The sequence below is a fragment of the Pagrus pagrus genome (genome assembly GCF_965226575.1).
Source record: "Pagrus pagrus genome assembly, chromosome: 10".
Classification (NCBI taxonomy): domain Eukaryota; kingdom Metazoa; phylum Chordata; class Actinopteri; order Spariformes; family Sparidae; genus Pagrus; species Pagrus pagrus.
In genome coordinates this window covers 4924916-4939360 of record NC_140194.1, presented here as the reverse complement: position 1 = coordinate 4939360, position 14445 = coordinate 4924916, and the positions used below count along the sequence as shown (strand labels likewise).

Below are 14445 nucleotides of genomic sequence, written 5' to 3'. Positions count from 1 at the left end.
TGGACTGTTATCATGTAAATATTGTCTGACTCTTAAAAATGATTCACGTTGTGTTGCATACACTGATAAACGTTTATTGCCGACGGGGTTAAAACATAAAAGCAGCTCAGGTTCATACACACACAAAAAAAAAACTAGTTCAGCAATGCGCACTTTTACGCACACGCTGGAGGAGAGTGTGACCTCCTGCTCGTGCAAAATGGCTTAAAAATCCACCATGCACTCTGACGGCTGCATTCAGAGCAACAGATGACCCCTCGGCACCCCGCTCTTAGCCCTACATTATAGTCTGTGTATGTGGCGTTTGGCGTTTCCATGGTTTACGCATACATCACGGCTTTGCGCACGAAAACGCATGCATAAATGAGCTGCGTGTGATTGATTATTCACCATTGGATTACGCGAAAATTAACATCGCCCCTGTGTATTGTCAAAGTGAAAACGAGCCAGGGACATGATGACATGAATAAATCTATTTTCGCCCCTGCTCCTCGATGTGTGAGCTGAGGAGAAAATTGCATATCCATCTTCGGGGACAAGAGACAAGCGCTTATTTTCACTTTGCGCCCTGGCCTCTGCCTGACTCTGAAGGACATCAGAAGCACCATTTCATCCGTGTAATAATGGAGCAGCGGGGTGTTTTGCGCCCAACATTGATTTGGTCTTTTTGAATCCCGCTGACGTAGGAGGTTATAAAGCAGAGCGTAATTAATGTCATTTATCACTTGTTTGATTTTGTCACTGCCTGCGCAGACAGGGCTCACATACGCGAGCCATTAACCAATGGGAGCGCTCGGGCATTTGTCACCGAGTACAGGCACGTGGCTCACACCTGCAGGCTGCAGACTGTGTGTGTGTGTGTGTGTGTGTGTGTGTGTGTGTGTGTGTGTGTGTGTGTGTGCGTGCGTGTGGCACACTTTAAGTTGCAAGAAGAAGAAGACGTAGCACACATTTTGTAAGTCAGCTTCTTTTTGGTAAGATTTCAGAGAGTCCAGAAATAAAAGTTGTTCTGTTTTTCGCCCACCACTATGTTTTATATTCTCTCCCCCTTTATTGGATTAATCCAGGCTGGTGTGCTGTCTTTCACTTTTTGAATGTATTATAAAATACTATAAGCTTCAATCAGCCTCTCTTGTTCCCAATTTTCCACTCCCACAGAGAGCACCAGGTGAAATTAAACTCGTTATTTCTCGTTCTGCCTCGCCGAATTTGGCATCAGTGTTTAATTACAATAGAAGATCGGCCATAATTGGCATAATGAGGCGCAAAAGGCGCACACAATGGTGCTCACAATGTGCTGTTGCGCTCCCCATTTTGCAGGAGATGGGCTTTTTGATTGGGCTGTGTGCGCCGTGAAAAACACAGTCGGGGATACAACTAGTCTACAACCCCCGGTTTTATTTAGATTGATCTCAATCGGGCAATAAGAATTTTGACCCGTCTCATTGTCTTGCTGACTTTCCCCAGGCCGTATTTCAAAGTGTCTATGCCCTTTGAGAGGAGTGAATTGCACCCCTCCTACCTCCCCCCTCCCTCTCTCCCTCCGCTGCAGGCCCTCTGGGCTATTGGGTAAAGGCAGAGTGTGCAAAAGAAACAATGCAATGCATGAAACGTAATATTAATCTCCCCCGTCCTGAATGCGGACAAAGCGCTGTAGAAGGTGCGCGTCCATAATGGTTATTGAGTGCTCACCCAGCTGCGCAATTTTCCCCCCGTGTGCACAACCAAGTCGGGAAAAGGTCATGCAGGGGCTTTGAATAGAAGAGCAGCTCCCTAGTTTGCTCAATTACCGCCACCAACACACAGCCCTCTCCCTCACACACACACACACACACACACACACACACACACACACACTTCTGAGCAGATCAGCTGAAGAACCAAAGCAGTACAAAAGCATGTAATATAAATAGATTCATCTTTATTTATAAAACTTGTTTTACACAAAATATATCTGTTAAAATCGAATATTTACAGTTTTTAGGCTACGGGGAAACGGAGAACAAGTGCATACATTAATAAAAAAAAAGTCTCGTTACCACCTATAAAATAACAAAACAACTACAATCTGTCACAGGTAGTAGCCTTGATATTGCTGCCCAGTCACACAACTCATACGTGCCAACTCGCTGGCTCACTGACAGCTCGTCCACACAACACTGTCAGGAAAAGTGGCAGTGGCTGTTGTTCAAGAACATTGTTTGTTTGACTCAATGTACAAAAATAGAACTTCATTGTTATTTGTATGATACAATTTTGTTATGAAAAAAGGGGTGAAGGGGAAGGGAGGGGAGGGGGCACATGTACATGACGAAGAAAGTCTTGTCGACGCATCATCTTTGCTGTGTTGTGCCTGCAGACAGGCTGAGGACAGGCAGCCCTGCTCCTGATGAAACCCTCAGCACTCCTCTGGAGCTGCAGCACCGTCTCCGCAGAGCCTGCTGTGTCACGTATTAATTGCACTTATTTAATCATAACATCAACAGTTCTTTACTTCCACGCGTCAACGTGACACCGAGTCCAACTCCCTCCTCCCCTGCGGAGGACTGTTCATGCTCTGTGCAACAAGAGGCTCCCTCTCTATCACACACAGTCTCTCTCTCTCGCTCTCTCTCTCTCTCTCTCTCTCTCTTTCTCACTATTGCTTTGCTCCTGCAGAAGCAGCCCGGGTGAGGGAGGGAGGCAACAGATCACTTCCAAGCACGGAGGGCAAGACCTGATCTGAAGCCTTAGTCAAGTCTTTGTCAGCATTTCAGCCGCTTTTACGCACAGACGCCGCTGTGTGCTGTGGATGCTGTCAGCCTCAGTACCTGTCGAACCAGGTTGTAAAGTCCAACAGCTCCTGTTCCTCGGAGCTCAGGGGCTCATAACCGCCTTCGTCTGATGAGTAGGTGGAATGAGGCGACTCCGGGTCGGCGGAGTAGCTGTTGGAAAGTGTCGGGGACGGCAGCCCGCACTGGAAAGCAGCGGACACAGCGTCATGCTCGTCCAGAAGTTGCTGTAAAGCCCTGATGTACTCCACCGCGGACCTCAGGGTCTCCACTTTGCTCATCTTCTTGTTGGCGGCGCCGTTGGGCACATGCTGACGCAGCGTCTGGAAGCCCATGTTGACTTGTTTGACCCGGTTCCTCTCCCTTTCGTTCCGCCGGGCCACGGCCACGGGCTGCTGCTGAGGGATGGAGTAGCCGAGGCCGTTGAAGCTGAGGCGCCGCTTGCAGCGCAGGAGCTCCGGCGAGCTGGAGCGCTGTCTCTTCAGCACCTTGGTTTTGCTTTGGAAACCGGCGGCGGTGGCGGCGGTGGGGTGCGCGGCGGGCACGGTGCAGTCCTGCGCCGGGGCGTGCAGGGTGAGGCCGGTGCGTCTTTCAGTAAGTCCAAAGGTGAATGCGGTCTGCGTGGTGGTGATGGTTGTTGTTTCCATCTCGCTGACAGTTCGTGCGAAGTGATGGATGCAAGAAGAGGATGAGGAGCGGAAAAGGTTTGGCAGTGCACAGCTCTCGTGTCCTTCGCGTGGGGGACCGTGTGGCTAACTCTAGTCCAAGTCTCTCTTGACTGCTTACTCCACGAGCCGATCTGACCCAAACTTTGGCAGCACTCCTCTTTTTCAACACGCGCCCCCAACACACACCCCACCCACCCCTTTTCGGAGACGCACGCTTCGTCGCGAGGCCCCGCCCCCGCTGTGTGATTCTTCTGCGCACCGACTCCCCCGGGCCAGGCGCGTGGCTCCGGGAGCTCAATAAACAATCCCGAGCTTTCACTGCGCCGGGAGCACGCGCTGAGCTCATTTACATTCCAATGTCTCTAACTTGAAGGCCCATTGGTCGATTCAAACGGCCTGCAACCGTGCGAAAAGAAAGAAAAGGAGAAGAAGAAAAAAAAAAGACAGCGAGAGAAGAAGAAGAAAAAAAGAAGAGAGAATAAAAAAAAGTGAATGGTTTGGTTCTTTGAAATGCCTTTTGAATTTGACAATGTACCCCTGGCAAGTCTTCAAATTATCAGTCTTCCCCCCACGGCCATCTTTCTCCTCCAGCTCTTTACAATCACAAATACCAAGGACGCACTCTCCTGTATCCAGGCTACAGCTCCACACAGCTAAAGAAATTGCAAGCGTGTCTCTGAGCACAATAATTGGCAATTATACAGCTCGCGCATGCAGGGACGCGATTCATTTGAAAGTAAACATCATGTTTATGACATGCAGGCGTCCGAGAGAGCGCAATAAAGTCAAAGCTCTCAGCTCGGCGCTCCGCAGGTCCAGTTTGTTGGCACTTGCTCGGACACACTCTTGTAACTCTGTCACTCCTGTATGAATGCAAACAGCTCCTAATGTGTTATATGTTTGTCCCCCTTTTACGCACGGAGCCCACTGAAGCCAAACTCAAGTCGGAGTGCAGATGAACGGGTGCAGCGTTTTCAGCACCACGTCAGACTGGACAGTTAAACAAAAACAGCATCCTCATCCTCTGATTTTATCTTTGAGTCGTAGCTTTTTTTAATTTTTTTTTTTTATTCACGTGTAGTTTATATTCAATGTTGTCAAAGACCTTCGAGATAGTCCACGTTTTGTTTGCGTAAAAGTCTCCTTCACAGCAACTTCTTGCAGTCAGACAGTCTGTGTGGAAACGCACAGAGCAGTAAAACTCGGACACTTGCGTCCTCTGGCGGCTAAAAATGGCAACTACCTCCTCCTTCAGCTCCACTTGGTTCTGTCGCAGGGGGGGGGGGATTCCCTGACAGCTCCTGGTTAAACATTTCCTCCTCTGGGCTGAGATTGCTCTGAACTTTGATCAACCCTCACAGGCGTCATTACAAAAGACAAGTCACAAGACCAGAAGTCCAGACATTCTCCAATTTTCACAGACTTTTGAACAAAATTCATAAATCACTGACCAAAGCTTTGACTGTATACAACTGGAGAAATCAGTTACAGTAAATACTAATTCAATAATCCATCTTGCTTTCTTATAAAGTCTTCGATTCACATTCTTGATCATCTGTAAACTTGAGTATTTCAGGGGTTTTCTCAATCCACTGATGGAAAATGTACTCTTAAATCACCATAAATACAATACAAAAGAAAATGGGACTTTCCACTTCTCCAAAATCAAACTGCCGACATCATCTGTTTCCACTTTGGGTCTATTAAAGCAACATTATGTAACTTTTTGACCTTAAAATTACAAAATCATGTTGATGGTTCAGTGTCTTGTAATCGGGCTTCTTTCTGCTCTATGTAACCTCAGTGAGAGGGGAGGATCACAGCGTTACACATGTTTACTATGTTTACATACATAATGTCACTTTAAATCTGCACGACTACATGGCCAGAGGAGAACACCACTTCTGAACTACGCAGCAAAGGATCTTCGGCTTTAAGATCAGCAAGATGCAGCTTCTGATTCGGCGCCAATCCTTCGTCTGTCACATATTTTTCCCCTAAGTTTGTCTCAGAGAGCACTTTTTTTTGAAAATTGTACTTCAAACTTGAAAATAAAGTTACTTTTATTAGAGTTACATTTGAGCAAAGACAGTGACCATCACACTTATTCAACTGATGTCCAAGAAACATCAGCATCTTTTACTTTCTTCATATTCTTTCTGCTATAAAAAGTTATTTTCGTGTGTGTGATGGTGCTTTGGGAACCACGTTATGTACTTTTTCATTAATGGATTGTGTGGCAATCCCCACTTTCCAACCTCTTATCTTTCCTCCTTCACTACCTCAGCCTGGCCATTTCCCTGTCAACAGCAGAGGGCACTGAACCTCTGTGACAAACCACTGCACTGATTACAGCTGTTTCTGACCGTCTACATCTAACCCATCTTCCCCCGTGCTACATCTGACCCAGCATCTGATAAAGCTGCCAATGTCAGTGACAATGAGGAAGTCTTATATCACTTTACGCTGCTTTGTTTTGCTTTTATGTCGCAATTTGTCGACCCGCATGACATGTCCAAGTCACGTAGGCTTTTTTATGACTGTATCAAAGAAAAATGGTTTCATTTCCATCTGATGGTTTGTTGGAACCTGCAGCATATTTCTTTTGATCTAAGAGAATGATTCACTTCCAGATATACCTGTTGTAATCCTCATTATCACATCATAACCCCTTATGGAGGATTAGGGTTAGATGATCCCAGCTGACAATGGGCGACACGTTCGCCTTAACATTTACACCTACGGACAATTTAGAGTCATTAGGAATATCTTGTGAATTAATAACAGACTGAGGCACTCAGGACAGCGCCTCAAAACACACGTCCCAAAGCTCTCAGGAGTGGTTCAACGGAAATTGCTCTCAATTAGTCAACAATGAGTCACCGGCAGTCTTTAAAACCAAGAGGGGTGTGTAGTGTGTAGCTGGCTAAACAAATCCGGGAACGTGTGTATGTTTACAATAACCATGTTAGACCAATAATAGTCTCAGGTATTCAAAAAACACTACATCTAAACACGACATGAAGCCTTCATGTGGGTTGCAAAGGCTAGATGAGCCCAGGTGTGGATGGTTGTTAAGATGTCGTTCCAGTTTGACAAAGATGTCAAACTTGAATGACATCTATGGAACGACACTAAGTCAACCTGGAACGACCGTCTTTGAACAGAGAGGGTGGCCTACGACATTACTTATCACCCACCTACAATGCTGTACTGAGTTCCCTCCCCAGACAGCTTAACAACCATTCACACCTGGGCTCACCTAACCTTTGCAACCCACATGAAGGCCGGTTGGACCAGCGACCCACAAGCAGCCCTGACAACTCTGAAACTCAGAGCTCACACGTGTCCTTAACAACTCTGTGAGGACAGTCCCACACAAAGTGTGCAAACTCCCCTCCAGTTAGTTAGAACTCAAGAAGCCTCTTGGATGAGAGGTGAAACCAGTCCAGTTGCCTACGATACAGCACCTAGGACTACATCTAAAGCAACATTTTATTTGCGAGGCATGTGTATATATAGTACACAAACAATTGATAAATATCACATTCTTATGACTAAAGCATCGCATCTTAGATAAGCTAACATTGTTGTTGTCTTAGTCTCGCCCACACACACACACACACACACACACACACACACACCAATTCAAGCTGACGCCTGCTGAAGTCTTATTCATAGGTAAGGGTGTGGCGGTTTACGACAAAGCCATAGCCGGTAACTTAACACTGACTGAAACCACAACACCCACGATTCCTGACGTTTCCAATGCCTCAAGTCAACAGCGGCTCATGAGAGACACACACGGGTGAGAGTGAGATAAGGACAGTAAAGTGTGTGTATCTTTATCAGCATACCTGTTACAGAGACAGAGATAAAGATGGAGATACGGATGAGAAAGGAGAATCTAGAATCTAGAATTCATTTCAAAACAAAGGTTTAATGTTAATTATGCATGTTTATAAGAAGTTTAACCTCCAAACACTCATATTCATGCACGTGTGTTTGTGATGGCTAGAGCGAAAAGCCTGCGATCTCGCGAGGAGATATGAAAACGTGTCACATGTAAGACTGATCCGCTCCATCTCCTGCCTCAGAATCTTCTAGATAACTTCTTGGCTTTACAGACAAGTTGTTATTACCTTTGCATTGTGAGTGAAAGTGTGAAATAGAACGTGAACCTTTCAATAACCACACTCCATCCTTCCTCAGTGGCTCTGGTGGAGCCTATGTTTCCAAAAGCGGACGTCTGCGAGGACTGAGCATGGCTCCCAATGACCAGGAAAAGGGAAGTGCTTCATTAGAGTACGTCTCGCTTCTCCATTCCTGACACATGTGTGCTGGGTTGTATAGGCCGATACAAGGCATACTTCTCGTGGCATGCATGAGAGTTACAATGCCTCAGTTTATCCATTACACAGTCTGTGGTCAGTGCAGGGTCAGACAAAAGAAAGAAATTCTCCCAGGGAGAATTGAGAGAAGTAAGGGGAGAGAGTGACCTTCAGCATGCACACTGATGCAATGCAGAGCAGCTGACCTTTGCTACCGCGACTGTAAAAATATTGGTTGGATAAGACCCCACGAGGTGGGAGAACGTTTTCACGATTGTGCTTCCAGTGCAGTAAAATTAGGAAACGCTGATATTAGAAAGAAGAAGTGAAGACTTGTATCGAACAAGCTGTGTAGTGATGGATTAAAATGTATTCATGAAGACGAGGGCATCCCCACTGGTTATTAATACTCTGTCTCATTCAAACACATGACCCATATTGCACACCTGCAAGATTCTGGCTCTGAAAATCCCCCAAAACACTTGCAGATTTTTTTTAAAACTACGGTACATTCATTGGTAGATTCATTTGTCTACATTCGCTGGAACTGGGTGGTTTCATGGCACGCTATTTTGGTGAGCAATACCACATCAGCTAAATGCATCTGCGTCAAAACTGACAGAGCCACGAGTTATCATCTGAGCTGAAACTACTAGAAAATGTTCCACCGGCCTTAAATCTTACCATCAGTATTTGAGCAGAAATTCAAAATGCTGTGGTCTAACGTAACCTAAAACATAAATATTATTATAAAACAATAATAATGATAAAACAACTATTGGGAGAACATGAAGAGATATGTACAGAATAAAAGTAGACGATTGTGTCGTTCCTATACCACAACATGTAGCCTACAACACATCTTTCAGATCCTTTGCTTAAAGGTACTAAAAGGAACTCATAATATGTTGTGAAAGAGTCTCAATTTTAATACTGATGCCTCTTTATGACCTACATAAGCAAACGAGCCCATCAGCGGATCCTGACGTATCTGGGTTGGATAACTCATCAAATTAAAATTATTTTAATGGTGCTGAGGATGAATCAAGGAGTCTCACAGCCCAAGGAAAGACGCGGCTCAGTTGTCTGTTGTTGTTTAATCTACAACAATGCATCATATTCTATAAGATCTTCATATGTTTGTAGAGTTTGTTTCCTATAGGAGCCATGCATCTCCAAAAAGTCAACTTACCATGAGCTCAGAAAAACAGCCAGTTTTCAGCTTTGTGATGATGCATTTTCCGGTTCATCCAAGAGGGTTTTAAGTTTATTTAGCTAATGTCCCTTTTCCACCAAAATTAGCGGGTCTACACAGGTTTGTTAAACGCGGGTACACTCACTAAAAATCGCTAATTAACCCCACTTCCCACAGGTAAGGCAGCCCTTCTGTGATTTTTATCTGAAGCTTTACGTCGTACATCACTGACGTCACGGCACGTCATGAATGCGCCGGAAACAGTTGCAACAGAAGAGAAAACAACAATAGAAGTGGAAGAAGCGTCTGTAAAACGGTGGATAAATTGTTGTTGTTGTTATTTTGAACTATTCACTATTATAATTTGAGCCATTTGGTCCAATAACATTTGGAAAGTCTAGAAGATTAAATTATTTTAGCCTCATTCAAGTTAGCCGGGTGCTAAACCGGAAGTTAGCCGGCTCGGTCGGCGATCCAGGTATTTGAGATGTGGGGGAGAAGAAATATAAAGTAGCATAAAATGGAAATACTGACGTAAATAAGTCCTTCAAATGAAAGTAGATGTATTATAATCACTTGTGAAACTGAGTGTTTCCATCACATTACTCAAATAATGTGTATCTGCTTGTTCCAATACTACATCACAACTATAGTGCCAACCAGGCTATAGCTAATATCAATAAACACTTATGGCCCACTATGCAAACATTTACAGTAGGATCACTGTCTAGGCAGGGAAGGTTGAGATAAATCCAAAAGCATTCAACCTGTTTGAGAATGTAACCTGATCGCAGGCTCCACTGACTTCCACTAAAACCTGTTTTGATTGTGAAGGTACCAGCCACATGCGGGTCACTGAGCAGCTAATGGGAGAAAAACATGTGGGTGATGAAATGCAGATGATGCAACAATATCATCGATAAGGCTTTCAGTTTCGCTCTATCATTTCCCTGAGACAAGAAATTCCACCCCTGTCCTCACATCCGGTCTGCAGGAGGGTGTCTTCCATTTACTGACCGCGAGCAGCCGGAGTGCTTTTTTTTAATCCTGCGTGATGAAGAAATGCCCCGATCCGTCTCCGTGCATCAAACTCACCCATTCGTCGGAAAATGCCTCCAAGAGACGCCCCACCTCCCTCACTACCTCCCTACCTCACAACAGGGGAGGAGACATCCAAACCTCATGATGTCACTGGGCTGGTTTTCATAAAAGCAGGCAAGGTTGTCTGAGTTGTCAGAATTTCAGCTCCTCAAAGAGGAACTCCTTCACTGAGACATGCAAAGGTAAGGAGAATCACATCCTATTTAGGGGTTATTATCCTCATGTCTTTGTTTTGTTTGGCATTGAAATCCTGTGTTAAACTGATAAGTGTGCATGCTGCAGTGTTGCGTTTGCATGTGTGTTTTACCTCTGTGAGTGTTTGTGCAGAGACGAACCCTTCACTGTGTAGTCAGACTGGCTTTTCACCACAGCAGCCTTTATGTCTGATGCATTTTTGTGAGTGTGGTCATGGTGCTTTGTCTCATTTCCCCTGTCTTTTCCTGTTGTTGATATGGTTCCATATGAGGGCTTACACTGTCATGTTTCTCTTCTCAGCCCTCCCAAGCCGCAGTTTGCCAGCTGGCTCATAGAGCAGGTGGAGACGGGCCAGTACACCGGCCTGCGCTATGTGGAACAAAACAAGTTCAGAGTCCCCTGGAAGCACAACTCACGAAAGGACTGCAACGATGAGGACAGTAAAATTTTCCGGGTAGGTTCAAAGGTCTCAATTAAATTTATCACAGCGATACTGCCGTTATCTGATTCTAAAAAATGTTGATGGCTGTGTTGACATCTGTCTGACACAGTAATGCCACTGTGTTTACAAAAGGTTGAGGTAAAACTTTTAAGAATGATATTGTGGCAAAAAACACTCCTCATTGGCAGCTACTGTAAAACATGACAATGAAGATTCATTTGGGATTGTTTCATGTCATTACCGTCAGAGCGCTGATGTACAGCAGGTGTTGCCAACGGTAATTATAGCATACCAGCACCAGCCCTGCCACTTCCACTTTCACTGAGTCAAAATAGAGGCAACGCCAACCTCAGAGAAACACTTCTGCAGTCAAAGATATGATATGTAACAAGTCTGCATTAAGATGCCTAAAAACAAGCAGACCTTTGTTGTATATTTTGTCGACTTAAAGGGTAACTCCATCGATTTTACACATTAAATCATTTGTGGGGAAAAAAAGTAATGTAAAGCATAAAGCCTTTTGTGGCTCCAGAAGAAGCCGCATGTAATCTGATTCATTTCCCCCAGTGATGTTGCTCAGTGGCTGAGTTGCATTGTGGGTAATGTAGGTGACAGGTTTTTGAAAAGTAGTCCACTGGTCCAGCATTGCGCTCCTAAAGTTTAAAAACAAATTATCGAAATCGATATGGCAGAACCGGAGATATCGCCTTTTGCATTCCATTCTTCCTTATCAAAACGCGCCTACATTACCCACAAGGCAACTCCGCCATTCACTGGAGGAAATTTTATCAGATTACATGCAGCTTCGTCTGGAGCCACAAAAGGCTTTATACTACTTTCTTCATACATGCTGTAGGACTCCATAAGACCTGTAAACACACGTTAATCTGTAAAATGGTGGAGTTGCTCTTTAAATACGTTATCACAAATGTTTCCAACAACTTCAATCCAAGAGAAATCAGTAATTTTGTTCAAGGTAGCAGTCAGTTTGTTTTGGTCGCCTGTCGCTCTAACTTCCTGGAGAGTCAGAGAGTGAGGAAGGAAGTCGGTGAACGTGACTAAATGTGTCGTTAATAAACCTTCAAAACATTTTCTCATCCGAGAACATTTCTGCCCGAGTCATGTCAGACAGATTTTAATGAGCAGTGGTGGTTGTTTCTCCTTGTTTGGCTGACAGGCGTGGGCAGTAGCGAGTGGTAAAATCAGCGAGTTCCCCACCGACAAGGCCAGGTGGAAAACCAATTTCCGGTGCGCCCTCAACAACCTCTCTGTGCGCTTCAAGATGGTCCAGGATAACTCCAGGAATTCAGACGACCCTCATAAAATCTACGAGATTATCAACACTGGCTGTAAGTGTAACTTAACATCCAAGCCTTCCGCTGTGGAACCACTTAAGAGTTTGAATGCAAATGTAAGTGGATGTGTTTTTCTTTCTCTGCAGACAACTATGAAAGTCAGCCAATACAAGAATCCCAGGAGGATTCTGACATGACTCACAATATCTACTGCTCTCCTACAGAGTGCCTCCCCTCGGGAGCTGAGGTAAAATATTGCCTAGAGCGCTCTTTCACTTCTTCTCTTCACTTCACTTTGCTTTGCTTCCCCTTTTTATAGTTGTTGATGACACCGTCTTTTTCCCCCCAAACAGCACAATCTGCTCAACAATTTCATGGCCTTGGATCTCGGGAACCAGCCGTTAGGTAAGGTAGTCTCGTGCAAAGGAAGTCATATAAGTTAACAACATTCTCTCCACCTGTTTATGAGTTAACATGGCTTATAAGGAAGGTTGAATGTAGTTTAATCTGATTTTTATTGCCTTTAATAGAGGAGCAACCTTGGGCAGAGAGCTATGTTCAACATAATCAAGATGTCCTGGGGAGCTACCCTGTAGCAGCTGAGATCCACCCACAGCTGATACCAGTACAGCCGGCTTACTATGAGGGTATGTTCAACCTAATTAAATGGAAAATGTTCTAACTAATTATATGTAAAGATGTAATATTTTATCATTTATTTAATATGTTTTTGTTTCGTTTTTTACAGCGAATCTTCCGCAAGTCCTCATTTCACCTCTGCAGGCGATGGACCTGGAGATCTCTATCCACTACAGGAAGAGAGAAATGCTAAAGGTCACGTACAACACTGCTCGTCTGCAGCTCCACTACCACCACGAGGCCCCTGAGCTCGAAGCCCATCACATCTGCTTCCCCTCCACTGAGAGTCTGCTCGACCACAAACAGGTACATGACTGCATCCGTCTGCAATATACTGCTGTACATCCTCAGTGTGGCAAAGCTTCTTTTTATGTCTTTCTAATCTCAACCTTCTTTATCCCAGATTGATTTCACCAACCGCATCCTGAACAGCATCCAGAAAGGCCTTCTCCTGGAGGTGCGGGAGACTGGCATCTACGCCTGCAGGCAGGACAGGTGCCATGTGTTCGCCAGCACCAGTGACCCCAGTGTGGCTCACCCAGACCCAAGAAAGCTTCCGCAGAACACCATGGTGGAGCTCCTCAGCTTCGACAAGTATGTGAATGGTAAGTGTGAATCTCTTTATTGTTTTTTTTTAAAAATCATTCATTTATTTCATTTGAAGCCCGTTTGCTCTGTGAGATAAATGTTTCCTCCCGTATCTGTGTTCAGAACTGAAGCAGTTTAAAGACAACAACGGCAGCTCTCCTAAATACACCATCAACATGTGCTTCGGAGAGAAGTTTCCTGATGGGAAAGCTTTGGAGAAGAAGCTCATCGTAGTCAAGGTAACACTCTTTCCCAATTTTTTTTCTAAGCTTCACCTCAAAGACACATGCAGTGTTTGAGTTACAGTTACAAGTGCTGTAAAAATGTCTCGTCTCTTTGCCCCGGTAGGTGGTCCCTCTGATCTGTCGACAGTTTCACGAGATGGCCCAAATGGAGGGCGCTTCGTCTCTTCACAGCGCCAACGTGAGCCTACAGATGTCACACAACAGCCTCTTTGATCTCATTAACTCGGTCCTGGGTCTGCCAACAGCGGAGCTCGACCCGGCACGGGCTGCTGCACCTTTCATACCTCAACACTGAAATTTGATCTTGCACTTGCCCCTAACAGCGACTGCTTAAGCTACCTATGGGGCCACGATACACCACATCATGCTCTTACCTAAAGCTTAGCTAGAAAACATAACTGGTGACCTGTTTAATGATGAACGACTGCAACTTCACCCTCCTGCTCTGCATCATCTCCACTCCACTTTATTATCACATAAGTCACACACTGTAGGAAAAAAACTGACATTTGTATCACTACATCCGTAGCAATCTGACTCCTTCACTTGTGGACTGTTACATTACTGTATAACTTGCCTTAGAATAAACTTTTCTACGAGTACTGTAAATGTTAAATTGTCTCTTAATGAAATGTTTGATTTAAAATTGATATGTGCAACCAGATGATGCCTTACATGATGGTAAATCCATTCAACAGTGAAAAGCTTTTTGATCGCATATGTATGTAAATATGAGCTGAAGATAAAGTTAACTATTGTATGTGTTTAAGTTGTTTTTTTTTTATGTCATACAGCTAATGAAGGCACATATATGTATATGCACAGCTATGGTGCTTTGTTTTGCACTTCAGAATTTGTCAGCCTTTGTAATAATTTGCTGGTTATCTTGCACTTTTCATACTCAAGCTAACTGGATTCCCAATAAATGGTTTAACCTTGAATGCGGTCTCATTGATTTATTACCACTGTATGACT

At 44.5% G+C, this 14445-nt stretch overlaps 2 protein-coding genes across 2 annotated transcripts; one reads left to right on the top strand and one right to left on the bottom strand.

Moving 5' to 3' along the window:
• Positions 1–1901: 1901 nt before the first annotated feature.
• Positions 1902–3552, bottom strand: ascl1b (achaete-scute family bHLH transcription factor 1b). The gene has a single exon (XM_084364211.1). The coding sequence runs from the start codon at positions 3416–3418 to the stop codon at positions 2804–2806; it is 615 nt and encodes a 204-aa protein (XP_084220337.1). The 5' UTR covers positions 3419–3552; the 3' UTR covers positions 1902–2803.
• Positions 3553–9537: 5985 nt separating this feature from the next.
• Positions 9538–14411, top strand: irf7 (interferon regulatory factor 7). Its single transcript, XM_084364140.1, has 10 exons — positions 9538–10248; positions 10562–10715; positions 11881–12052; positions 12145–12245; positions 12352–12403; positions 12529–12645; positions 12747–12943; positions 13041–13242; positions 13349–13464; positions 13574–14411. The coding sequence occupies exons 1-10, from the start codon at positions 10241–10243 to the stop codon at positions 13763–13765; spliced, it is 1311 nt and encodes a 436-aa protein (XP_084220266.1). The 5' UTR covers positions 9538–10240; the 3' UTR covers positions 13766–14411.
• The last annotated feature ends 34 nt before the right edge of the window (positions 14412–14445 follow it).

What these genes read in the sequence shown, in the direction of transcription:
- irf7 (XM_084364140.1), top strand. An exon ending in GCCTCCCCTCGGGAGCTGAG is followed by an intron (nt 12,246 to 12,351) that starts GTAAAATATTGC and finishes CCCCCCAAACAG; the next exon opens with CACAATCTGCTCAACAATTT. An exon ending in CTTCGACAAGTATGTGAATG is followed by an intron (nt 13,243 to 13,348) that starts GTAAGTGTGAAT and finishes ATCTGTGTTCAG; the next exon opens with AACTGAAGCAGTTTAAAGAC.
- ascl1b (XM_084364211.1), bottom strand. Translation starts at nt 3,418, where the DNA reads ATGGAAACAACAACCATCACCACCACGCAGACCGCATTCACCTTTGGA.